Source organism: Ochotona princeps, chromosome 4, assembly GCF_030435755.1.
Source record: "Ochotona princeps isolate mOchPri1 chromosome 4, mOchPri1.hap1, whole genome shotgun sequence".
Lineage (NCBI taxonomy): Eukaryota > Metazoa > Chordata > Mammalia > Lagomorpha > Ochotonidae > Ochotona > Ochotona princeps.
In genome coordinates, this window is record NC_080835.1 from 7,737,198 (window position 1) to 7,764,610 (window position 27,413).

General features: G+C 50.7%; 1 protein-coding gene across 8 annotated transcripts in view; it reads left to right on the forward strand.

The window, feature by feature from the left end:
• AHNAK (AHNAK nucleoprotein) overlaps positions 1 to 11,227 on the forward strand; it is a 29,124-nt gene extending 17,897 nt beyond the window's left edge. For 4 of the 8 annotated variants that reach the window (XM_058662918.1, XM_058662920.1, XM_058662921.1 and 1 more), the window contains one exon: positions 192 to 11,227. In XM_058662918.1, the coding sequence (XP_058518901.1) occupies positions 192 to 10,399 (10,208 nt within the window). In that variant the 3' untranslated portion in view covers positions 10,400 to 11,227. The remainder of the gene's footprint in view (positions 1 to 191) is intronic. The other 4 variants (XM_058662925.1, XM_058662919.1, XM_058662923.1 and 1 more) reach the window with 3 other exon arrangements.
• Positions 11,228 to 27,413: the final 16,186 nt, after the last annotated feature.

The window sequence follows — 27,413 nt, forward strand, 5'->3', positions numbered from 1 at the left end:
TGTGAACCTGCCCAAGGCTGACATTGAGGTGTCAGCACCCAAGGTGGACATTGAAGGCCCTGATGTGAGCGTTGAAGGGCCTGAAGGAAAGTTGAAGGGTCCCAAGTTCAAGATGCCAGACATGCACTTCAAGGCTCCCAAGATGTCCATGCCAGATGTTGACTTGAGTTTGAAAGGCCCCAGTGTCAAAGGTGGTATGGATGTGGCTTTGCCAAAACTAGAAGGTGATTTGAAAGGTCCCAATGTGGATGTCTCCATGCCTGATGTTGATCTGGAATGTCCTGATGCAAAAGTGAAAGGTCCCAAGTTCAAGATGCCAGACATGCACTTCAAGACTCCTAAGATCTCTATGCCTGATGTGGACTTGCACTTGAAGGGCCCAAAAGTGAAAGGAAATGTGGATGTGTCTTTGCCAAAACTAGAAGGTGATTTGAAAGGTCCCAATGTGGATGTCTCCATGCCTGATGTTGATCTGGAATGTCCTGATGCAAAAGTGAAAGGTCCCAAGTTTAAGATGCCAGACATGCACTTCAAGACTCCTAAGATATCCATGCCTGATGTGGACTTGCACTTGAAGGGCCCGAAAGTGAAGGGTGATGTAGATGTGTCTGTGCCAAAACTGGAAGGTGAAATGAAAGTGCCAGATGTAGACATCAAAGGCCCCAAAGTGGACATTGATGCTCCAGATGTGGATGTTCGTGGCCCAGACTGGCACCTGAAGATGCCCAAGATGAAGATGCCCAAGTTCAGCATGCCTGGCTTCAAAGGTGAGGGCCCTGAAGTGGATGTGAACCTGCCCAAGGCTGACATTGATGTGTCAGTACCCAAGGTGGACATTGAAGGCCCTGATGTGAGCCTTGAAGGGCCTGAAGGAAAGTTGAAGGGTCCCAAGTTCAAGATGCCAGAGATGAACATCAAAGCTCCCAAGATCTCCATGCCTGACATTGATTTCAACCTTAAGGGACCTAAAATCAAAGGAGATGCTGATATTTCTGTCCCAAGGTTGCAGGGAGAATTAAAAGGTCCTGAAGTGGATGTCACGGGCCCTAAATTGGATGTTGATGTGCCAGAAATATCTGTGGAAGGCCCAGAAGGCAAGTGGAAAAGTCCCAAGTTCAAGATGCCAGATATGCACTTTAAAGCTCCCAAAATCTCCATGCCTGACATTGATCTACACTTAAAGAGTCCCAAGGTAAAAGGAGAGGTGGATGTAGATGTTCCGAAGTTAGAAGGAGACCTCAAAGGTCCACAAGTGGACATCAGTGGACCAGACATTGACATTGAAGGACCAGAGGGAAAATTGAAAGGTCCGAAATTCAAGATGCCAGAAATGAACATCAAAGCTCCGAAGATTTCCATGCCTGATGTTGATCTGAGTTTGAAGGGACCAAAGGTGAAGGGTGATGTGGATGTGTCTCTGCCCAAAGCAGAAGGAGAAATGAATGTACCAGATGTTGATATCAAAGGTCCCAAAGTTGAAGTTAAAGTTCCAGATGTTCATGGCCCAGACTGGCACCTGAAGATGCCCAAAGTGAAGATGCCCAAGTTCAGCATGCCTGGCTTCAAAGGTGAGGGCCCTGAAGTGGATGTGAACCTGCCCAAGGCTGACATTGAGGTGTCAGCACCCAAGGTGGACATTGAGGGCCCTGATGTGAGCCTTGAAGGGCCTGAAGGAAAGTTGAAGGGTCCCAAGTTAAAGATGCCAGAGATGAACATCAAAGCCCCCAAGATCTCCATGCCTGACATTGATCTTAACCTGAAGGGGCCAAAAGTGAAGGGTGATGTGGATGTGTCACTGCCCAAAGTGGAAGGTGAGCTTAAAGCACCTGAAGTAGACATCAAAGGCCCAAAACTGGACATTGATGCTCCAGATGTGGATGTTCATGGCCCAGACTGGCACCTGAAGATGCCCAAAGTGAAGATGCCCAAGTTCAGCATGCCTGGCTTCAAAGGTGAGGGCCCTGAAGTGGATGTGAACCTGCCTAAGGCTGACATTGAGGTGTCAGCACCCAAGGTGGACATTGAAGGCCCTGATGTGAGCGTTGAAGGGCCTGAAGGAAAGTTGAAGGGTCCCAAGTTCAAGATGCCAGAGATGAACATCAAAGCTCCCAAGATCTCCATGCCTGACATTGATCTTAACCTGAAGGGGCCAAAAGTGAAGGGTGATGTGGATGTGTCACTGCCCAAAGTGGAAGGTGAGCTTAAAGCACCTGAAGTAGACATCAAAGGCCCAAAACTGGACATTGCTGCTCCAGATGTGGATGTTCATGGCCCAGACTGGCACCTGAAGATGCCCAAAGTGAAGATGCCCAAGTTCAGCATGCCTGGCTTCAAAGGTGAGGGCCCTGAAGTGGATGTGAACCTGCCCAAGGCTGACATTGAGGTGTCAGCACCCAAGGTGGACATTGAGGGCCCTGATGTGAGCCTTGAAGGGCCTGAAGGAAAGTTGAAGGGTCCCAAGTTCAAGATGCCAGAGATGAACATCAAAGCCCCCAAGATCTCCATGCCAGACATTGATCTTAACCTGAAGGGGCCAAAAGTGAAGGGTGATGTGGATGTGTCACTGCCCAAAGTGGAAGGTGAGCTTAAAGCTCCTGAAGTAGACATTAAAGGCCCTAAAGTGGACATTGATGCTCCAGATGTGGATGTTCATGGCCCAGACTGGCACCTGAAGATGCCCAAAGTGAAGATGCCCAAGTTCAGCATGCCTGGCTTCAAAGGTGAGGGCCCTGAAGTGGATGTGAACCTGCCCAAGGCTGACATTGATGTGTCAGCACCCAAGGTGGACATTGAAGGCCCTGATGTGAGCCTTGAAGGGCCTGAAGGAAAGTTGAAGGGTCCCAAGTTCAAGATGCCAGAGATGAACATCAAGGCTCCCAAGATCTCCATGCCTGACATTGATCTTAACCTGAAGGGCCCTAAAGTGAAAGGGGACTTTGATGTTTCAGTTGCAAATGTAGGAGGTGATTTGAGAGGACCTAATATTGACATTAAAGCCCCCAAATTAGATTTGGATGCTCCAGATATTGATATTCATGGTGCAGAGGGCAAATTAAAAGGTCCCAAAATGAAGATGCCTGAAATGCATGTCAACATGCCCAAAATTTCCATGCCGGAAATTGACTTGAATTTGAAAGGGTCGAAAGTGAAGGCAGATGTTGATACTTCCGGTGCAAAATTGGAAGGTGATATCAAGGCTCCCAAGTTCGATGCAAAGATTCCAGAAGTGGACATTTCTGGCCCCAAGGTGAATATTGAAAGCAAGACGAAGAAATCACGGTTTAAGCTTCCCAAATTCAATTTCTCAGGTTCCAAAGTTCAGACACCTGAGGTGGATGTCAAAGTTAAAAAGCCAGAAATTGACGTTACAGGTCCAAAAGTTGATATTAATGCTCCTGATGTTGAGGTGCAAGGAAAAGTGAAAGGATCCAAGTTTAAAATGCCTTTCTTGAGTATTTCATCTCCGAAGGTTTCTATGCCTGATGTGGAGCTAAATTTGAAAGGTCCAAAAGTCAAAGGAGATTTCGATGCTACAGGTACAAATTTAGAAGGTGATTTTAAAGGTCCCACAGTGGACATTAAAGCACCAGAAGCCCATCTTAATGCACCCGATGTAGATGTGCATGGTCCAGATTGCAATGTGAAAATGCCAAAGATGAAAATGCCTAAGTTCAGTGTGCCTGCTTTAAAAGCAGAAGGACCAGAAGTAGCTGTGGATCTACCCAAAGCAGACATCAAGATGGAGAGTCCTAGTGTGAACATTGAGGGCCCAGATGTCAAGGTGGAAGGTCCAAAAGGTGACTTAAAAGGTCCCAAGTTCAAGATGCCAGAGATGAACATCAAAGCTCCCAAGATCTCCATGCCTGACATTGATCTTAACCTGAAGGGGCCGAAAGTGAAGGGTGATGTGGATGTGTCACTGCCCAAAGTGGAAGGTGAACTCAAAGCACCTGAAGTAGACATCAAAGGCCCAAAACTGGACATTGATGCTCCAGATGTGGATGTTCATGGCCCAGACTGGCACCTGAAGATGCCCAAAGTGAAGATGCCCAAGTTCAGCATGCCTGGCTTCAAAGGTGAGGGCCCTGAAGTGGATGTGAACCTGCCCAAGGCTGACATTGATGTGTCAGCACCCAAGGTGGACATTGAAGGCCCTGATGTGAGCGTTGAAGGGCCTGAAGGAAAGTTGAAGGGTCCCAAGTTCAAGATGCCAGAGATGAACATCAAAGCTCCCAAGATCTCCATGCCTGACATTGATCTTAACCTGAAGGGGCCAAAAGTGAAGGGTGATGTGGATGTGTCACTGCCCAAAGTGGAAGGTGAACTTAAAGCACCTGAAGTAGACATCAAAGGCCCAAAACTGGACATTGACACTCCTGATATTGATTTTGAAGGTCCAGAGGGCAAATTGAAAGGTCCAAAGTTTAAAATGCCTGACCTCCATCTCAAGGCTCCCAAGATCTCCATGCCTGACATTGATCTTAACCTGAAGGGGCCAAAAGTGAAGGGTGATGTGGATGTGTCACTGCCCAAAGTGGAAGGTGAGCTTAAAGCTCCTGAAGTAGACATCAAAGGTCCCAAAGTGGACATTGCTGCTCCAGATGTGGATGTTCATGGCCCAGACTGGCACCTGAAGATGCCCAAAGTGAAGATGCCCAAGTTCAGCATGCCTGGCTTCAAAGGTGAGGGCCCTGAAGTGGATGTGAACCTGCCCAAGGCTGACATTGAGGTGTCAGCACCCAAGGTGGACATTGAGGGCCCTGATGTGAGCCTTGAAGGGCCTGAAGGAAAGTTGAAGGGTCCCAAGTTCAAGATGCCTGACCTCCATCTTAAGGCTCCCAAGATCTCCATGCCTGATGTTGACTTGAATCTGAAGGGGCCAAAAGTGAAGGGTGATGTGGATGTGTCACTGCCCAAAGTGGAAGGTGAGCTTAAAGCACCTGAAGTAGACATCAAAGGCCCAAAACTGGACATTGATGCTCCAGATGTGGATGTTCATGGCCCAGACTGGCACCTGAAGATGCCCAAAGTGAAGATGCCCAAGTTCAGCATGCCTGGCTTCAAAGGTGAGGGCCCTGAAGTGGATGTGAACCTGCCCAAGGCTGACATTGATGTGTCAGCACCCAAGGTGGACATTGAAGGCCCTGATGTGAGCCTTGAAGGGCCAGAAGGAAAGTTGAAGGGTCCCAAGCTCAAGATGCCTGACCTCCATCTCAAGGCTCCCAAGATCTCCATGCCTGACATTGACCTTAACCTGAAGGGGCCAAAAGTGAAGGGTGATGTGGATGTGTCACTGCCCAAAGTGGAAGGTGAGCTTAAAGCTCCTGAAATAGACATCAAAGGCCCCAAAGTGGACATTGCTGCTCCAGATGTGGATGTTCATGGCCCAGACTGGCACCTGAAGATGCCCAAAGTGAAGATGCCCAAGTTCAGCATGCCTGGCTTCAAAGGTGAGGGCCCTGAAGTGGATGTGAACCTGCCTAAGGCTGACATTGATGTGTCAGTACCCAAGGTGGACATTGAAGGCCCTGATGTGAGCCTTGAAGGGCCTGAAGGAAAGTTGAAGGGTCCCAAGTTTAAGATGCCAGAGATGAACATCAAGGCTCCCAAGATCTCCATGCCAGATGTTGACTTGAGTTTGAAAGTCCCTAAAGTGAAGGGTGATGTGGATGTGTCACTGCCCAGAGTGGAAGGTGAACTCAAGGGCCCTGGAGTTGATATCAAAGGTCCTAATGTGGATTTTGATACTCCTGATATCAATGTTGAGGTTCCAGAAGGAAAACTGAAGGGTCCCAAATTTAAGATACCAGAAATGCACATCAAAACCCCCAAAATCTCCATGCCTGACTTTGACTTAAATCTCAAGGGTCCAAAGGTAAAGGGAGATGTGGATCTTTCACTGCCTAAGGTAGAAGGTGATTTGAAAGGGCCCGACGTGGACATTAATGTTCCTGAAGGGAAACTCAAAGGTCCTAAATTTAAGATGCCTGATGTCCATTTTAAAACCCCACAAATTTCCATGGGTGACATTGATTTGAACTTGAAAGGACCTAAGGTGAAGGGAGATTTTGATCTTTCCACTCCTAAACTGGTAGGAGATATTCAAGGCCCCAATGTGGATGTCAAAAGTCCTAAGCTGGACATTGACACTCCTGACATCGACATTCATGGTCCAGAAGGGAAATTGAAGGGTCCCAAGTTCAAAATGCCTGACCTCCATCTCAAGGCTCCCAAGATATCCATGCCTGATGTTGACTTGAATTTGAAGGGGCCGAAAGTGAAGGGTGATGTGGATGTGTCACTGCCCAAAGTGGAAGGTGAGCTTAAAGCTCCTGAAGTAGACATCAAAGGCCCCAAAGTGGACATTGATGCTCCAGATGTGGATGTTCATGGCCCAGACTGGCACCTGAAGATGCCCAAAGTGAAGATGCCCAAGTTCAGCATGCCTGGCTTCAAAGGTGAGGGCCCTGAAGTGGATGTGAACCTGCCCAAGGCTGACATTGAGGTGTCAGCACCCAAGGTGGACATTGAAGGCCCTGATGTGAGCCTTGAAGGGCCTGAAGGAAAGTTGAAGGGTCCCAAGTTCAAGATGCCAGAGATGAACATCAAAGCTCCCAAGATCTCCATGCCTGATGTTGACTTGAATCTGAAGGGACCAAAAGTGAAGGGTGATGTGGATGTGTCACTGCCCAAAGTGGAAGGTGAGCTTAAAGCACCTGAAGTAGACATCAAAGGCCCCAAACTGGACATTGATGCTCCAGATGTGGATGTTCATGGCCCAGACTGGCACCTGAAGATGCCCAAAGTGAAGATGCCCAAGTTCAGCATGCCTGGCTTCAAAGGTGAGGGCCCTGAAGTGGATGTGAACCTGCCCAAGGCTGACATTGATGTGTCAGCACCCAAGGTGGACATTGAAGGCCCTGATGTGAGCCTTGAAGGGCCTGAAGGAAAGTTGAAGGGTCCCAAGTTCAAGATGCCAGAGATGAACATCAAGGCTCCCAAGATCTCCATGCCTGACATTGATCTTAACCTGAAGGGGCCAAAAGTGAAGGGTGATGTGGATGTGTCACTGCCCAAAGTGGAAGGTGAGCTTAAAGCTCCTGAAGTAGACATTAAAGGCCCCAATGTGGACATTGCTGCTCCAGATGTGGATGTTCATGGCCCAGACTGGCACCTGAAGATGCCCAAAGTGAAGATGCCCAAGTTCAGCATGCCTGGCTTCAAAGGTGAGGGCCCTGAAGTGGACGTGAACCTGCCCAAGGCTGACATTGATGTGTCAGCACCCAAGGTGGACATTGAAGGCCCTGATGTGAGCCTTGAAGGGCCTGAAGGAAAGTTGAAGGGTCCTAAATTCAAGATGCCTGACCTGCATCTCAAGGCTCCTAAGATATCCATGCCTGATGTTGACCTTGACTTAAAAGGTCCCAAAGCCAGAGGAGATTTTGATTTGTCTGTTCCTAAGGCTGATGTTGCTTTCAAGAGCCCTGATGTGGATCTGAAAGGAGTACGTCTGGATCTCGAAGGCCCTGATGCCAGAATCAGTGGCCCAGATTTGAAGATGCCATCCCTGGACATATCTGCACCTAAAGTGTCTGCTCCTGATGTGGATCTGCATCTGAAGGCACCTAAAATTGGGGTTTCTGGCCCCAAGTTGGAAGGTGGTGAACTGGACCTCAAAGCCCCCAATGTTGATGTAGAACCTCCAAGCCTGGATGTACACATGGAGAGCCCAGATTTTAACATTGAGGGTCCGGATGTGAAAATTCCCAAGTTCAAGAAGCCCAAGTTTGGGTTTGGAGGAAAAAGTCCCAAAGCTGACATCAAGGGGCCTTCCCTAGAGGTGACTGTTCCTGAAGGAGAGCTGAATGTTGAGTCTCCTGAAATCAGTGTTGGTGGCAAGGGCAAGAAAAGTAAGTTTAAAATGCCTAAAATTCACATGAGTGGTCCTAAAATGAAGGCTAAAAAACAGGGCTTTGATTTGAATGTTCCTGGGGGTGAAATGGACGCCAGTCTGAAGGCTCCCGATGTTGATATCAGTGTCACAGGGCCAGATGCGGCACTCAAAGCTGATGTGAAATCTCCGAAGACCAAGAAGCCTATGTTTGGAAAAATGTACTTTCCAGATGTGGAGTTTGATATTAAAGCATCCAGGTTTAAAGCTGAGGTCCCTGTTGCCAGTCCCAAAATAGAGGGTGAACTCCAAGCACCTGACCTGGATATTAATTCACCAGAAGTTAATGTGGAAGGACCTGACATCAAGATGAAGGCTCCCAAGTTCAACGTGCCTAGTGTGGATATCTCAGGGCCAAAGCTGGTGGGTGACTTGAAAGGCCCTAGCATGCAGGCCAGCTTGGATGCACCTGACATCAGCATGAAGGGCCCAGAAGCTAAAATCAAAGCACCATCTTTTGGCATTTCTGCTCCTCAGGTCTCCATGCCTGATGTGGACATTAACTTGAAAGGACCAAAGATCAAGGGTGATGTTCCTAGTGTGGGACTAGAAGGACCAGATGTAGATCTGCAAGGTCCAGAAGCAAAGATCAAATTCCCCAAGTTTTCGATGCCCAAGATCGGCGTGCCCGGTGTGAAAATGGAGGGTGATGGCGCTCAGGTCCACGCCCAGCTGCCCTCTCTTGAAGGAGGCTTGAGCGCACCAGATGTTAAACTTGAAGCACCTGATCTGTCTCTCAAGGGGCCAGAGGTACACTTGCCTTCAGTGAACCTCTCCATGCCCAAAGTCTCTGGGCCTGACATTGACCTGAACTTGAAAGGACCAAGTCTGAAGGGAGACCCGGATGCTTCTGTTCCCAGCGTCAAGGTGCATGCCCCAGGGCTTGACCTCAAAGGTGTTGGAGGAAAGGTGAAGATGGGAGGAGACGGAGTGAAAATGCCTGGGATTGATGCCACAACAGCATTTAATGTTGGGGCACCAGATGTGACACTGAAGGGACCAAGCCTGCAGGGAGATCTGGCTGTCTCTGGTGACATCAAGTGCCCTAAAGTGTCCTTAGGTGCTGCTGATCTAAGTTTGGAGGCATCGGAAGGTGGCATGAAGCTTCCCCAAATGAAGTTGCCCCAGTTTGGAATCTCCACTCCGGGGTCGCACTTGGACGTTAATATCAAGGGCCCACAAGCTTCCGGAGAGTTAAAGGGGTCAGGCATGGATGTGAACCTGAGAGGGCCTCAGATCTCAGCACCGGATGTGGACTTGAGCTTGGGAGGACCAAAAGTGAAAGGGAGCCTTGGGGGCACCGGTGAGATCAGAGGCCCCTCCTTGGACCTTCAGATGCCTGGAATGAAATCGCCCAGCTGCGAGGTGGACCTGCCAGGTGTGAACCTGAAACTGCCAACTGGGCAGCTTTCTGGCCCCGAAGTGAAAGGGGATCTGAAAGGTGCAGCTGTGGGTCTCCACGGAGCTGCCCCAGATGTCAGCGTGAAGGGCCCGAAAATCAAAGGGGGTGTAGATGTCTCAGGGGCTGTCAGTACCCCAGATGTCAGCCTGGGAGAAGGCCATCTGAGTGTCAAGGGTCCTGGAGGGGAGTTGAAGGGACCCCACATCTCCTCCGCTCTTGCGGGGGGCCTTCACTTGTCAGGACCGCAGGTGGCAGGAGGAGTGAAAGGAGGTCAGGTAGGACTCCAGGGTCCTGAGATGAGTGTGTCTGGGCCTCAAGGTCACATGGATGGTGCATCTGGAAAAGTCACATTCCCCAAGATGAAGATCCCCAAATTTGCCTTCTCTGGCCGTGAGCTGGTCGGCAGAGAGGTCGGGGTAGACATCAACTTCCCTAAAGTGGAGGCCAACGTTCAGGCCGGGGCAGGAGAAGGTGAGTGGGAAGAAGCCGAAGTCAAGCTGAAGAAGTCCAAAATCAAAATGCCCAAGTTCAATTTTTCCAAACCTAAAGGAAAAGGTGGTGTCACTGGCTCACCAGAAGCATCCATTTCCGGGTCCAAAGGTGACCTGAAGAGCTCCAAGGCAAGCCTGGGCTCTCTGGAGGGAGAGGCAGAGGCCGAGTCACCCAAAGGCAAATTCTCCCTGTTTAAAAGCAAAAAGCCACGGCACCGATCAAATTCCTTCAGCGACGAAAGGGAGTTCTCTGCACCGTCCACTCCCACAGGGACTCTGGAATTTGAAGCCGGGGAAGTGTCACTGGAAGGTGGGAAGGCCAAAGGGAAACATGCCAAGCTCAAGTTTGGTACCTTTGGTGGATTGGGGTCAAAGAGCAAAGGTCATTATGAGGTGACTGGAAGTGATGATGAGGCAGGCAAGTTGCAGGGCAGTGGCGTGTCCTTGGCCTCCAAGAAATCCCGGCTCTCCTCTTCTTCTAGCAATGACAGTGGGACTAAGGTTGGCATCCAACTTCCCGAGGTGGAGGTGTCAGTTTCCACAAAGAAAGAGTAGCAGGCCTCTGTGTGTGTGTACATATCTCTCCCTATACAATGACACCTGCCTTGGTGTGTTTGTATATAAACTCCAAGGAGAAGCATACTGCAGCCTCAGCAATAATGCAACGAGTTTGCCTCTCGTGGCAGCCAGTGCCGCACAAAGCATCGCCTGCAGGCTCCTGTCGCTATGCAGATGGGTGGAACCCCACATTCGTGCAGCCCATGTGCAAAGTCAACAGTATTTGCCTTCAGATTTCAGTTTTTTTTTTTTTTTTGCATTGAATGCTGAGAGCTCCTGTTTCCTAAGCAAGCTGTTTTGTGTGTGTGTGTGTGTGTGTGCGTGTGTGTTATTATTCTCATTTTTACTGATGTTGTTAGTCTTGGGGTAATGACTTTTGGCGCTTTTGTTAGGGAGGGAGGGTGGGCTAGAAGGCTGCAGAGGGGTTTCGGTCTGTGTCTCAAGACTGGATCTACTCAAACAGCAAGCACCCCCAGGTGGTCCCAAGGAGGCAGCACCCAGCAGGCCGTGTGTCTGTGTGTGTTGTCTGACCTCTGACTTGGCTTCCCCTTCTCTCCCTGGGTAGTGGTTCCAGCCAGTTTGGTGATCATGGTGAGAGGTAATTAGAAACTGTTCACAAATTGTCCAACCCATTAGGTCAACATGAGGAGCTTCCATTCTGTGTTTTGTAAGAAATGTTTTATTCATGACTACCATGTTCCAGCTCTTTCTTTTAACAAATATTCTCATGATTAAGACATTTTCTGGCACTTTAATGGAAAATTAATTGAGAATACAAGAGAACTGATGCTGTCCAAGGCAAATAAAGCTGTTTATTAATCTTGATGTTTCATGTCTTTGCTGTCTGTGTGGGGGGCTGCACACCCTGTCCTCCGGGTTCGGACCGGATCTGCCCAGGAGCGTCCTGGTTACACTGATGACTTGTGGCACTCACCCCTGTGGAGGCACTGGGAGGAATTCTTGGCTGAATCCCATTGCTGAGAAGTTCAGGGAGGCTTGGCCTGCTGCTAGCTATGCCACCGTGACTGGGTGCAGGGCCACAGCTGGGACTGGAAGAGAGGCAGAAAGGACCGTAGCTCTGTCACTGGCCTGTCAGCCATTCCTGGCCGTGACCTCCAGTTTCCAGTTCCCGCAGGGTCTCAACTTCCTCTTTGCAGTAAAGGCCCTGATGTCAGATATCTTTATGGTTCCATCTGGTTTATTTTATGGTGTGGAAAATCTCTTCCGCTCAAAGTCCTCTTTTGATTTTGAGTTCTGTGGACAATACATGGTGAAGTAATTTTCTAGTGACTGGCTCATAATAATTGGTCATGGCTGGGCAAAGGGTGTTTCCTTCTTGTACAACAACAATTGGACCAGGAACCCATGGATTAGGCCACTGCCTACAATGCTAGCATTTCTCATGGGTGCTGGTTCAAAGTTCACCTTTTTCACTTGTAATCTAGCTCCTTGCTAATGCGCCTGAGAAAGCAAGGGAGGATGGCCCAAGTATTTGAGCCTCTACAGCCCTGTGGGATACCTGGAAGAATCTTCTGGCTCCTGGTTTAGGCCTGACCCTGCCCTGGCTGTTATAGCTACTTGGGGGAATGAAGCAGCAGGTGAAGATCTCTCTCTGCTGCTCTGCAACTCTGCCTTTCAGAAAGATTTTTTAGAAAGATTTATTTATTTTTATTGGGTAGGTGGATTTATAGAGAGAAGGAGAGACAGAAAGATCTTCCATCCACTGATTCACTCCCCAAGTGGCTGCAATGCCCAGAGCTGAACTGATCTGAAGCCAGGAGCCAGGAGCCAGGAAGCCTCCTCCAGGCCCCTGCGCAGGTACAGGGTCCCAAGGCTTTGGGCCATCCTCGACTGCTTTCCCAGGCCACAAGCAGGGAGCTGGACGGGAAGCAGGGCTGTCGGGATCAGAACTGGCACGCACTTGTGATCCTGGTGCATGCAAGGCAAGGATTCTAAGCACTAGGCTACTGTGCTGGGCCCCAGCATAACTTCTTTGAGCATAACTAATTCTCACAGGACTGCACTGAGAAACTGCCCGTGGGCTCAAGAGTCAGCTCAGACATTTGGGTCACGTCTGGGCTGCGTTCTCCTTCTCCAACATGCATGACGACACCAGAACTATTTTGAATTTTGTTCAGATTTTTGAATATTTTCATCTGCAGAATGGGTTATTTTGTGGATGGGACTCAAATGTAAACAAGGAAGTCAAAGCCTAAATAATTCTATGCAGTATCTTCACTTTTGAAAAAATGTATTTATTTGAAAGAGAATTTCCACGCTCTGTGGCTCGTTCCCCACATGCCTGCCATTGTCAGAGTTAGGCCAGGCTGAAGCCAGGAGCTGAGCCCTCAGCTCAGGTCTCCCACGCGGGAGGCAGGGACCCAACACTGGAGCCATTCCCAGCTGGCTGCTAGGGTGTGCAATGGCAGGAAGCACCTGGGACCTGAACCCAGGCACTCCAACATGGGACACAAGCATCTCCTTTGCTAAAGCCACGTTTCTGCTCCTGTATGATATCTTTTAATAATTTTGTGCACGGAGGTGGGCAAACTGTGGCACTGTGGGGCAAGCTGTTACTTGGGTCACTCACATCCCCTATTGGGAATTTCAATCCTGGCTCCTCTGCTTCTGGTCTGGCTTCTTGCTATTGCATCCTGCAAGGCAGTGGATGACCCAAGCTCCAGGGTCTTGGACCCCTGACACCCATGGGAAACCCAGATGGAGCTCCTGGCTCAGCAGCACCTTGTGGTTAGCTACTGTCCTGTCTCTAATGACCTCTAAATCATTTCTGCTGACCTTTTTGAGCTGAGATGTGAGAGTTGTGGAAAACTAGGATTCTCTGAACACTGGAGACAGCATGAACTTAGTACACCTGCCAGGGTCAGTTCCTGGGCTCTCAGGACGAGATCTCGATGTCTAGACCATCTGGGGGTGTCAGGCAGGATGGAGAAGGAACATGGCCATGGCACACTGCAGCTTGAGAACATCTAAGCTGACCTCTTTTTATCTCAGGCCCAGACTGGAGGTAATGGTGACAGAATAGGAGCTGTCCCTCTTGAAGTGACCACTGTCATAGAAAGGGCAGCACGGGCTGGCTGGAGTGACGTGTTGAGAACGCTTGTCCGGCTGCTTTCATGACCACAATTCCACATCCGCACCTGCCGTTCCTCCTGCTGCCTTCTGGTTTGCCTCCCTCCGCCTTCCCTCAGGGAGATGAGGCCAGGGGCCCGGATCAAATGACTGTTCCCGTTGAGGTCCTGGTTCCTGCCTTCGCTGTGACAGCAACATCGGGAGACTGGGAAGGGGCTGGACCCGGCTCTTCCGTGTGCTTCCTCAGAGTTCCTGCAAGGAGCCACAGCAGGAAATGCAGGCCCAAGGTCTGCCTTGTCCCAAGCAGGGGACTTTGGAGGGGACACTAGGTGTGGCTGAGGGTGCACCTGAAGGACTGAGCTATTTCGAAAGACTTTTCATAAATCTGAACTCCTTTCTATGTCTGTCAGACAAATATCTCTTTAATCAACTTAGCCCATTTGCAGCCAGTTCAACCAAGGGTACTTTTTTTCCCCCTGAATTTACTTTTATTTATTCAGAAGAGCTATAGAAAGTAAGAATGACAGAGACACACTTTCATCTGCTGGCTCATTCCCTAAATGGCTGCAATGGCTGGGGCGCTGGGCCAGGCTGAAGCCAGGAGCCTGGAGCTGCCTCTGGGTCTCTCATGTGGGTGCAGGGACCCAAGCACTCAGGCCGTCTTCTGCAGCCTTCCCAGGTGCGTTAGCGGGGAGTTGGATGGAAGTGGAGCTGTCAGGACTCTAGTATCCACATGGGATGCAGGCATCACAGATGACAGTTTGACTTTTTATGTCACAGTGCTGGCCCCACCAAGGGAGCTTTAGTAATAGCACTGTTTGTGGTGGAGCTCGGAATAAGAGCAAAGGAGTCATCAAGCTGTGGAGAGAGCTCCACCAGCCGGGGATGGTGGAGGGCTGGTGTCAATCCTGGGCCTGGAGGGGCACAGGGAGAGATGGTATTCCAGAGGGCAGTGCAAACAGGAGATGGAGAAAAGACTGGGAGACAGTAGGCAGGAAGGACAGAGCCCTGGCCTTCCCCCCCTCCTGCCAGGGAACCCAAATGTCCATCTGCCTCCTGGACCCCACCCGCCTGCCGCTGAGCAGGGCAGAGCAGTGCTGAGAACGGGTTCGAAGTGAAGGGGGCAGATGACAGCCAGGGCAGTCCCATTTCTCTCTGTCTGCTGTTTACTACGCTTGATTTTTTTTTTCTATTAAAGCTTCTTAAAATAGCCACAGCAATTTGCGTTTAAGGAAGGATCCTAAAGTAAGATGATACTTAAAACACAGACACACACAAACGTATACATACATGGCAAGGGCTGTGTTCAGCTCAACTCTTGCTGCAGTGACCATGTGTTTAGTAACATGTTGCTCCCTCTCCTTTGGAATTGCCCTGAGTCACCTATGTATTTAAAAAAAATGTCCTTAAGGAGTGAAATTCTGCTCGTGATTGTTACCAACAGCCAAAAAGCCTGGGTCAACACTCCAGGGCTCCCAGACAGGACCCTGCGAGCTGTCCTGCTCTGGTCTGAGAGTCTGGGATTAGCTGTGACCTTGACAAATTCAGATCCCTTTTTGAACCTTGCTTTTTTTTTTTTAAGATTAATTTATTTTTATTGCAAAGTCACATATATATAGAGAGGAGGAGAGACAGGGGAAGATCTTCCATCTGGTGATTCACTCCCCAAGTGAGCCGCAACAGCTGGTGCAGAGCCAATCCGAAGCCAGGAGCCAGGAACTTCCTCTGGGTCTCCCTCGCGGGTGCAGGGTCCCAAGTCTTTGGGCCATCCTCGACTGCTTTCCCAGGCCACAAGCAGGGAGCTGGATGGGAAGTGGAGCTGCCGGGATTAGAACCGGCACCCATATGGGATCCCGGGGCCTTCAAGGCGAGGACTTTAGCCTCTAGGCCATGCCGCCGGGACCAAACCTTGGTTTTAAAACTATTTTTAAGAAGATTAATCTATTTATCTACTTGGAAGACAGAGCGACAGAGAGAGGGAGAGATTTTTCATCCACTGATGCACTCAATGGCCAGAGCTGGGCTGGTCTTAAGCCAGGAGCCAGGAGCCAGGAGCTTCCTCTGAGCCTCCTCTGTGGATGTAGGTAGGACTTGAGCCATCCTCCACTGTCTTCCCAGTCCATGAGCAGGGAGCTGGATCGGAACCAGAGTAGCCGAGATCACAAGGTGCCCATATAGGCCTTATTTTTGTATTTGTCACATGGGTAAGGCATTATCTGAGGTCCTGGCGAGTCTTAATAGCCTGTGACGTCAAAGAATCAGAGTTGGTTACTTCGGTTGACCAGCTGTTTTAGGCCAAGAGCGAGGTGTAATTCGAATGCAGAGTCTGGGAGGTGTCTCAGACTGTGCAAGAGGCAGCTCTATTGAAACGCAGCTACGTCTCCGAAGGCCAGGCTTTCTTTCATCACACTGGAACGTGCGTGTTACGCAACAACTATGCATGGATTCCAAAAAATGTTTTGCACTGAGTTGCTTACTGTTTCCCATGAACTTTTTGCAATAGCCTCCAACATGTCCCACTTCAGAGTCACTTCTGAGCTCGCTGGTGGCTGAGACATGAAAATATCATCTGGGAGACACGCCTAAGTCTGTCAATGGAAATTTAATAAGTGAGTTTATTTTGAAGTCACACCTACATAGAAGTCTCAGGAACAACATGATGCATTTCCTTTTTTTTTCTTTGCTTTTTAAGAACATTTATTTTTATCTTAAAGTCAAGATTACAGAGAGGGAGACAGAGAGAGAGAAGGAGAGGAAAAGAGATTTTCCATTGCTGGTTTACTTCCCAAATGGCTGCAATAGCTGGGGCTGGGCCACTTGGAAATCAGGAGCCTGGAACTCTATCAAGGTCTCCCAATGTGGGTGCAGGAGCCCAACGACTTGGCGATCTTCTGCTGGTTTCTCAGGTGTGTTAGCAGGACACCAGATGATAAGTAAGGTTGTGGGGACTTAAACCAGCACTTCTACAGGGTATGGGTGGTGCGGGCGTCGCTTAACGCACTGTGCTACAACCCAACCCCCACACAACGAATTTTCAGATCTCTTTCTGTTAGACATTCTGATTGCTTCATTTTCTAAATTCTTGTTGGTTAAATTTTCAGTCTTATTGGAAAGGCAGAGAGAGAAGTCTTCCATCCAGTGGTTTATACCCTACATCCTGGCAACATCCAGGGCTGGGCTAGGTTGAAACCAGGAGCCTGGAACTCCACTGGGGTCTCTCTCATGGGGGGTGACAGGGATCACCCCCTCAGAATTACTTGTTAGCATTGACTTTGCTTATTAAAATGTATCTCTTCTTAGATCTCAAATAGGAATGTCGTAATGCGCAGTGTTTCTGTTGGTCCTTTGGGAGTCAATTGCAGCCCTCGTGACGCTTTATTCCTAAATATTTGAGCTCGTGTGTGTGACATTCTCCTATATGACCCAAATTGAGAATTTGCATCCAGGAAGCTCCACATTGGTATGTGAGCTCACATGCAGTTCATAGTAAAATGTCACCGGTCGCTCTCATCACTCGCCCCTCGGCAGCTCCCTCTTCCCTGTGTAGGCTTCTGTCCTCTGTGACCACACATGCCTTTCAGCTGTCTTGGTCTCTGGATTCCTTTGATCTGGAATAGTTTGACAGCTCTTGGCTTGTGGATCGTGACGTTGATACTCGGGAAGTGAAGGGAGCCAGTTGTTTTTCCAGAAACATCTCAGCGCTGGGATCAGGCTATGGATTTGGGGAGGGCACAGGGAAACCACAGCGGGAAGACTGGGTGTTCTGAAGCCCCCCCCGGAAGTGGAAGGTGAAGGGCAGGTGCATTCATCCGGACTTCTTGGTGGAGTGGGTGACAGCTAACCTTCTGCACCACGACCCTGCCAGGTTTTCTCACTGGAATGGACAGATCCCACTTGAATTTTCAAGCAAGAAGCCTGAGTTTGGGCAAGTTATTTCACAAGCGTTTGCAAGGACCGCTGGCACGCTTGGCCTTGGCAGGCGCCTGGGCGGAGGACTTGAAACTGGGGTTCTGGCTCTGGGCTCTGTGGCACAGAGCAGCTCTCTGTCTATGCTCACGAGGACAAAGAATTCCGTGCAGGAATGCTTGCCGCAGGGCCAGGAATGCTGTGTACTGTTTACCCGTTTCTGCACAGCCTCAAGTACTTCCTAACACTGAGTGCTCCCAGTAGCAGTGCAGGGCTGGCCACAGCGCCTGTGCGGGGAGTGTTCAGCTGGGGAGGCACCTTTGCTTCCCTCTCAGTGTCTTGGCATTTTCCAGTTCAGTGTGAGGTCTGGTCTGAACCACTTACCAGCAGCAGGAGCAAGGGTGGGATAGGCTGCTGGGGCGGGACCGACTTTGGCTCCATAGTGTTCCAGTCTGTCACATACTTTCTCTCTGGAGCTTGCATTCTGGCTTCTCAGCTCTGCCCCAACAGGAAGACAGTGTGGCCCCATTCTACAGACCAGCAAGCTGAGGCTGGGAACAGAAGACTGGCTCTTCTTGCCCCAGCGAGTGAGGAAGAGATGGCCCTGGTTTGCTTTCACCTCCAGAAAGAAAACAGACCTTTGCTTTCCACGGTGTTACTGCTGCTGTCCCCCCGGAAGATTAGGGAAAGGGACATGTTTTGTGACTTTCGTAAGGTTTTGGTCATGTTATCACTAAAGCAGGTTCTTTTTTAAAGATTTATTTTGCTTTTGGAAGGCAGAATTACACAGAAAGAAGGCCACAATGGCCAGTTCAAAGTGAGGCGCTTCTTTTGGGTCTCCCAGATGGGTGCAGGGCCCCAAGCTTGTGGGCCATTTTCCGTTGCCTTCCTAGGTGCATGAATTAGCAGGAAGCTGCATCAGAAGTGGAGCATTAGGCACTCCCATGGGATGCCGGCACCACACGTGCAGGCTTAGCGTGCTAAGCCATGGCACTGGTCCCTGGAAGCAGTCATTACACAGTGCCTCTGCTCAAAGCCTATTCTGTCTGTTAAGGGGATGACATTAACAACAATTAGCTGCTGGTTCTGCTACTTCAGGGCAAGTTATGAACTCCTCAGTACCCGGGCTTCCTTGGCTGCGGAGGAGGGCTAAGATGGCACCTCTCACACAGCATTCTCATGAGGATGGTATAATGAACGTGCTTGATTTGCTCAGCACGGAGTGGATCCTGTAAGCGCCAAGGATTCTTGAACGCCTGTGTGCTAACTTTGGGTTATGCAATATGTGCTTATTTTATATGCTTGAGCTCTTCTTGGGAGGGGAGCATTATTTTTCCTCAACTCATAGACAAGAAACAAGGCTCAGAGAGGTTGGGCAGCTTGTGTAGGGTCACACAGCATTCACGTCCCAGCAGGAGACAGTGCCAGAAGGTGGAAGGGTGGGGGTGCGATGTGTGGGACTCCAGAGAGTGGTGGTAGAGACTCCAGTGGCGGTCCAGAGACTCCAGATGCAGAGCAGGCAGCTTCCAGCTCCAGCTCTGCAAGGGAACTGCAGGTTCCTGACACCTGTTGGTCCGCTGCGGACGGAGCAGGTGGGCTCCAGGTTCCAGCAGAGGGAAAGTTTTGTTGTTGCCAGCTCTTCCTGGGGCCTCCTGCCCAGAACTACCCCACCCCTGCCCTTCCGGGTCGCCTCTCTTCCCCGAAGATAAACAAGGGGTAAATTACAATCAAATGTGCTTGATACACAGCCCCACCCACTAGTGTCCGCCCACAAGGCCGGGGCAGCGCCTGCGAGGACGCAGTGGGTTGAGTCCTCTGGCTGTGCGAGGGTCTGGAACCATAAGGGGCCTCCAATATAGCCGTTCCCCTCGCCTCTCTCCACCAGTGGGCCCCGATGGCTCTGAGCCCGGCTGGAGACACCGCCGCCGGCAGCCGGGCAAAGGGTGCGGGACCTCGGCTTCCTGGGCGGGTGGAGTCGCTCCGCTCCCCCAGCTGCTGGTACCCGCTCCAGGGAGAAGTCGGGCTTGGCCCAGTCCCAGGTGCAGCAGAGAAGAACGGGGTGTGGAGGGAGCAGGATGGCGCCCCGCTTCCCGCCTCTCGGGTGTCTTCCCCCAGTCGGCTTCACACTCGGGGTACACTCGGGGTGCAGCCGCGCGCCTGCAACGTCCTCCGGGGCCAGAACCGGGTGACGCCCTCGGCCCTGGCCGCTTGCTCCCGGGAGCCGCAGCAGCAGCTCCGTCGCCCTTCATGCCGCGTCCTGCCCTACCTATTGGCCGGTTCCCAGGCCTCACCCCGGAGAAAACCGGGCCAGGCCGAGTGTTCTCCACCGAGGGCGGAGGGTGGGGTGGCTGGGAGCCCCGCGCCTTGCCGGGTATCGGGGGTGGGGGGCTGGCCTTGATAGGTGGGTGGAGGGAAACGGGGTTAGAGCGGGCCAAGTTCACACGACAGCAAGCTTTTTGTTCTTCAGACTTTCCTGCAGTGTCAGCCCTGAACCCCTCCTGGTGTCTATTTCAGGCCAGCACAGGGTGTTCTGACCAACATCGCAGGTGGGGACCCAGCCTGCTGAGGTTCCGCACGTCTGACCCCCCGCCCTCTTGGGGATGGCTTTGCCAGTGTGCCCGGCTCGGGCTCAGCCAAAGAGGGCAGGTTTTTGACAGCCTTGGGCGTTTCCAGGTGTGTCTGGGTCTCTGCCACCTGGGCCTTCGGGCTGTGTGTCCTGCAGGCCCCGGGCGCAGTGCGGAGGGCTGTAGCAGGAGCGGGCAGGGGAGGGCAATGACGAGGCATTTTCTAAGACTGCGAGTTTGGCTCCCGATTTGAATTTTGAGTGGGCCCTTCGGGCAGAAAGGAAAAGTCAGGTGCGGCCGGTGAGGATTGTCTGGATTCCTAGAAAATAAATTCTAGGAATTTAGCTGTCAGCAGGAGGGAGAAGTGCCAGGTAGGAAAAGCTGGGGCTGGGGCTGGAGGCCTGCCAGGAAGGGGCTGACTGCTTGCCTGCTCTCCTCTCTCTGTTTAACCACTGTGTTTTTCCATCACTTTCTTGTTTCTTGGATTATATCTAGGAGATAAAGGAAAGCTTTCAGCCAAGGACATTTTTTTTTCTTCCCTTATTTTATTATTATTGTTTTTGTAAACCGGACTGCAGCACTCTAATGAAGGAAAACCACTCCTCCTAAAATGCTGTTCGTGGTGACCGCTTTGTCTGAAGCTATTCTCTTCTCTAAAAATGGGAAATTACTCATTACTGTTTACCAGAAGGAAAGAAACACCTTGGATCAACGGGGTTCCTGCCCGTGTGGCGTTTGTAGCCCTTTCCGGCAGCCCAGGTAGTAAGCCTGCCCACATTCCCCGGGGTGAGCACCGGTTTCCAGAGGGGAGAGAGCTCAGTCCTGGGCAGGTGCTCCCTGCATGTTCTTGTTAGGTAATCCTGGCAGGGCTACAGGAGGCGTGGCAGGTGGCAGAAATCAGTACAAAACCCCGAAAAACCCAAACAAACCACAAACCGTGTCTGAATCCCTCCTCCTGCTGCCCTAGTCTGCAGGGGCTGGGTTGTGGGAGGGTTTGTGTGTGAGGGTAGTTGCTTCCCTCTCAATAAGGAGACTTGAAAGTTGCCTGTGTTATTAAGGCAGTTTGCACCACTGCATGGGGTCCAAGGTCACGGGGGTGGTGCTAGTGCAGGGTCGTGGCCCAGGCCTGGGGGTACTCGCTGCACCCAGTTCTGGACTCTGCTTGGTGGGCCGCTGCAGCCCCATCCCGCCCCCCAGGCCTCCCCAGCCACACTGAGCTCAGCTTCCTGCCCCTGGCAGTTTAGGGCCAGCGTCTTTCTTTGGATTTCTTTGCAGGGAGTGTTTCCTCCTGAAAGCCTTTCTTGTTTGCTTCCCACACCTTCCCCAGGTGTATCATGTGCTCTAGTTGCTTCACACTTTCCCGTTCGGTACTATTCCTGTTAAACCTTCAGTCCTCAATGGCCTCTCAGCCTGCCGGGCCTGCTGCCCCCTCCGCACACTGTCTGCTTGGGGAGGGAAGAAACACAGTTTGCGTGTCCATTGTTAGCTTTCCAGCACAGGGCCTGGCACCTGGCATCTGGTAGAAAGAAGCTCAGGAAACCACCAGATTCCTATTTTACAGCTATTCAAAAATATTTATTTATTTATTTTTTGTTTGAAAGGCAGAGTTAGGGAGAGGGAGAGAAATACACACACACACACACACACACACACACACACACACGGGCGGGGGAGAAGAGAGAGAGTGATAGAGATAGGGATAGAGAGAGAAAGAGAAATACCTTCGCTGATTCACTACCCAAATCGCTGCAATGGCCAGTGCTGGTCCTTGCTGAAGCCAAGAGCCAGGAATTCCATCTGCAACTCCCATGTGGGTGGCAGGGGCCCAGGCACTTGGGTTTTCTTCTGCTGCTTTCCCAGGCAGAGTAGCAGGGAGCTAGATCAGAAGTGGAGCTGCTAGGACTCGAACTGGCGTTCATACGGGCCTCGCAGTTGCAGGCTGTGGCTTAAGTTGCTGTGCCACAACCCCTGCCCCCTTGTGGCTTTATACACGTCTCTTGGCACCGTGTGTGCCCAAAACAAACACAAATCAAAGCTAAAAAGGAAAGGCACTTAAACAAGTTCTGACCTGATTCTCTAATAAGTTACTGCTCAAATTTCGTACACTGGCTGCTTTCCTGGCACCAGGGACAGGTCTGCCTTCAGCTACGTGTGTGTGTGTGTGTGTGTGTGTGTGGCGGGGAGAAGCAGGGTGCCCCAGATCTGTTCACCTGGCCCAACGTGTGCGGTCGACCTCTGAACCTCATGGCTTAGGTCTGGGCCGTGTGGTTTTGGTTTTCCTATTCTCTGTTGACGATTTTTTCTTTTTATGATTTTAAAAAGTGCACCTTTCTGAAGGTTCCATCTGGCTTTACCTCTTCACGCGGTTAAGCAACCAGGGCTCTTCATTTACTCATCCTTCCCCCATCCCTCCCTCCCTAGCGATTGTTTGGGCCAGGAAACTCAAGCCTGACCTGAGAGCTGTGTTTTCCACCTAAAGCAAAGTGGGACTGGCTTCCTCTTTTTTTAAATAAATAATTTATTTTCCTTTATTTAAAAATTAGATTTACAGAGAGGAGAAAGAGAGGGATATATATAGAGAGAGATCTATTCACTGGTTTACCCCCGAAATGGCTGCAACAGCCAGAGCTGAGTCAATCTGAAGTCAAGGAGCCAGGAGCCTCTTCTGGGTCTCCCACATGGGTACGCAGGGTCCCAAGGACTTGGCCATCCTCTGCTGCTTTGCCAGGCCCATTATCAGGGAACTGGATCAGAAGTGGAACAGCGAGGACTAGAATTAGCACCCCTACTGGACGCCAGCACCCCAGGTGAGGGTTAGCTTGCTATTCCACTGCATCAGTCCCCTGGTTCTTTTTCTTTGTTGCAGTTACACAATCCCTGTCCTACTGTTCGCTCAGACTGGCAGACCCCATTCCTGCCACCAGTGCTGACGGCTGCGCACTGGGATGAAGCCCTGTGTGTGCTGGGATGCTGCGGCGGTGTGAGTGCTCATGCCCACCCTGGGACTTAGCAAGTGGCTTCTCTTTCTCAGCTTTTTTTGGGGACAAGTCCTTCTAGAAAATATGAATTGGAAGTGCTGAGACCAGCAGTCTACTGGTGGGTAGGGATCTAGGGTTGAGTGTGTTAACGTGACGTGGTACATTGGTGCAATGCCCCCCTCCAGCTGTCGAGAGAAACAGGCTGATGGATCTGCTTGTCTGAGGAAGTGCCTTGCCTAACCCCACCTCGGCTTGTTTCAGCCTTGGCTGCTGCTGCTGCTGCTTGCTCGGCCACAGTGAGCAAAGGCTTCCCAGCCAAAAGGGAGAAGAGAAGATTACATGCTGTGTGAGTGAATGGGTGAGTCACAAAACTCCCCGTTTATTCTCGCAGCTCAACGTGGAAATACCATCGAGGTGGTTCTTCAGCCTGGCTTGGCAGTTGGAGCCCTCTTGTGTGTTGCACATCGCGGGGAGATTTCAGCAGCTAAGCACGCTCCAGGCGTCCCACATCAGGCCCTCTGAGACCACATAAACAGGTTCAAACCTGACGGGTTGTGTACAAAGCCAGGACTCTCCCTGCCAATCACGTTCCTGCAGCCTTCCAGCGGGCCCAGTGACCTAGAGTTGCGGGGAATCTGGCTGGACCAGGCTCAGGGTGGGGCGGCCAGGTGCCTGGAAGGTGCGTTTTAAAGACTTCAGGAAAGGCAGCTCCAGCCTGAAATAGCTCCCTTACTGGCTTGTCAAGGATGTTTGCGATTTCACTGGTTCTGAGTCATTCCTTTGTGTTTACCATGGTCTTCTCCCCTGCTTTCCTTTGTGAATGTAGCTTGATCTGGGATCCGGGATTCCCTGAACCCTCCCACTATAAGTCACACGTCTACAATGAAGCTCTGTTTCACCTCCTAGGTGAGTCACAGACTCAGTTTGAGCCTCTCAGGAGTCCTCTCGCCTACCCTGCTCTCTGTTCTGTTCAGCTTAAACAGGAAGCTGAGCTGCAAGGCAGGCGATCTGGCTTGGGGAGCAAAAGAACAAAGGAAGGGAAAGGACCAGCAGGGACTCGCACCTTGCCACGCCTTGGTCTGGTGCCCGACCAACAGCATGTCCGTGAGACATTTTCTCTTGTTCTGGCCAAGGGGGGCCTTGTGTTCCCCTCCTGCTTATTCACACTCCTTCCACAGCCCTCTTACCCTATGCTGTCTATTCTGCGTCCTGCCTTGGCACTTTCCACCAACATCGTTCTAGGTGATCCCTAAGGCAAGGAAGCTCTCCCAGGTGACCTGTAGGAGCCAGGAGCTGCTGAGCAAGGGCAGTGCTCGGCCACACCCTTTCCTTTGCTTCTTGGTTCCTGCAGGAGGCCGAGGAGGGGTGAGGGATCTGCCCAGCTGTGGCTGTGTCCGTGTATGCCAGTGAGGGCCGGGCACCTGCTGGGGGCCGGGCACCTGCTGGGGGCCTGCCCAAAGCCTTGATCCTTTTCTACTTATTAGACCTGGGCGAAATGGCCAGAGCCCCTTGATGTTAAGCCCTGTGTCCAGGCATATTTTGTTTCCCTGTGTACAAGCTCTACCGGCAAATGAGCTCCACGAAGGTGGGGATTTAGAAGTACAGCCTGGCTGTAGATAGTTGCTGCATGTACCTCCTCCCGTGAAAACTGGTGAAGAACTTTTCAACCCTGAGGAACACTTGATTAGGCACGTGGTTAGCTTTAGAATATTCTGTTTTTGAGAGGTGGCGATATAAGCGCTCGCATTCATTAGTTTACTCCCCAGATGTCTCCAATGACAGACTGGGCCAGGCTGAACCTGGCCCAAAAAATCCATGTCGCTCATGTGAGTGGCAGGACCCAGTCACTCGACTTGCATTAACAGGAAGCTGGAGTGTGGCAGGCATTTCATCCAGGCACTGTGCCGTGGCATGTAGACATCTTCACAGAGTCTTGACCATGAGGCTAAGCTGCCCCCACCAAAAGATTTAAATTAAAAAATGATTGGGGTTGGGTTTGTGGTGCAGTGGGTTAGGGGTGATCATACCACAGGGAGTTCAAGTCCCACCTGCTCTGCTTTGGATCCAGCTCCCTGTTAATGCACCTGGGAAAGTAACAAGATGGCCCATGTGTTTGGGCCCCCGATACCCACGTGGGAAAACTTAATCCTTTTTAAAAAAGGTTTATTTCACAGTCACAGTTATGATGGAGAGAGGAGAGAGAAACACTCTTCCATTGTTGCTTCATTTCCCAAATGCCTGTGATGTTTGGGGCTGGGCCATTCTGAAGCCAGGAGCCACGAACCCAGTCTGGCTTGAGCCATTGCCTGCTACTTCCCAAGGAACTGGAACTGGCAGTGGAGTGAGGACTTGAACTCAGGAACTCAGATGGAGGATGTGAGCATGGCGAGTAGTGTCTTTTTATTTATTTATTTATTGGAAAATCAGATATACAGAAAGGAAAATCCTCCATCCATTGATTCACTCTCTAACCGGCCGCAATGGCTGGAGCTGCACCAATCTGAAGCCAGGAGCCAGGAGCTTCTTCTAGGTCTCCCACATGGGTACAGGGTCCCAAGGCCTTGGCCATCCTTAACTGTTTTCCCAGGCCACAAGCAAGGAGCTGGATGGAAAGCAGGGTTGCCGAGATACAAACTGGCACCCATATGGAATCCTGGCGTGTGCAAGGTGAGGACTTTAGCTGCTAGGCTATCGCGCTGGGCCTACCAAGTAGTGTCTTAAGTGCTGTGTCAAATGTCTGTCTGACTGTTTTGATTTCTTGTTTCTTTTTTTTTTTAAAAGATTTATTTATTTTATTACAAAGTCAGATATACAGAGAGGAGGAGAGACAGAGAGGAAGATTTTCCGTCCGATGATTCACTCCCCAAGTGAGCCGCAACGGCCTGTGCGCGCCAATCCGAAGCCAGGAACCAGGAACCTCTTCCGGGTCTCCCACACGGGTGCAGTGTCCCAAGGGTTTGGGCTGTCCTCGACTGCTTTCCCAGGCCACAAGCAGGGAGGTGGATGGGAAGTGGAGCTGCCGGGATCGGAACCGGCACCCATATGGGATCCTGGGGCGTTCAAGGCGAGGACTTAAGCCGCTAGGCCACGCCGCCGGGCGATTTCTTGTTTCTTTATTCAGTCTGACTTTTAGTAATATTTCTGTTATTTCACTCTATTCTGGTTGCAATTTACACCAACTGTACACTGGTAAACTACATATTTAGCTAAGGACCACTCTGTTTTGGGGAGAACTGCTTTTTTTTTTTTTCCTAAAGATTTATTTATTTGTATTTGAAAAACAGTGAAAGAGAGGGAGACAGAGAGGATCTTTCATCCACTGGTTCACTCCCCAAGTGGCTGCAATGACTGGAGCTGGGCTTGTCTTAAGCCAGGAGCTTCTGGGTTTCACATGTGGGTGCAGACGCTCAAGGAGTTGAACCATCCTCCACTGCTTTCCCAGAACATTGGCATGGAGCTGGATCAGGAATGGAGCTGCCGGGACACTAATTGATACCCATGCCCATCGGGTTGCTGGTGCTGCAGAAAGAGGCTCCAGCCCCAGAGGGTAACTTCCCATCTGGACTACACTGGCAACCTGGACTTAGATGTTTCCCCTTCTGTGAAACATCAGTGCACGGGCTGGAAGTGGGTTTGTGGACTGGACAGTCTGGGTTCCGATCACAGCTCTCCCGCTGTGCAAGGGTATAATCCTGCGCATGTTACTTCTATTACCCATGCCTCGGTTGCCTCTTCTGCAAAGTGAGGTGATAATATTATGCAGCTTCAGAGCTGCCGTGAAGAGCCATGAGGGAAAACTCCCGGCCATGTGATAAATGCTGGTGTTGGTCATCATTTGATTGCCGTTTCTGGGAGGAAAAAACAAAAAAGATGCGTTTCTTCTTTGTTTTTTGGGACTTCATCTAAATTTCATGTTGTGACTAAACACTAAGCTAATTGAAAGGAAGAGTCATCACATGCCTAATTACTCAGCCAAATGCTTTCTGGGAAAAGAGGGACTGTTTTTCGTGCAGCAGTTCATAGCTGATTCACTTACTGAGTGTTTGAAAATGTATGGCATGGGGCTGGGGCTTTGGCACAGTAAGTGCAGCTGCCGCTGACCGTCAGGCACCCCATGGCGCTCTGCTTTTCATCCAGCTCGCTGCAGAGGCACCTGGGAAAGCAGAGGAGGATGGCCCAAGCAACTGGGTCTCTGCCATACATGGGGGAGACCTGGATGGGTTTCCATGCTCCTGGCTTCAGTCTGGCCCAGTTAGCCCCGGCTCTTGCCACAATTTGGGGAATGAACAAGCACATGGAAAAAAAATCTCTTTCCATTTCTGCCCCCATTCTCTTAAAGATTTCTTTAAAAAAAAAAAATCTATGGATAAAGAAGAGTCAGTGGGATGGTATTAATCCAGGTGCAGTTCCTAAGGGCCTTCTAAGTTCCATGCCATTGGCTATTAACAGCAGACACCATTCGGTTGAAAACCC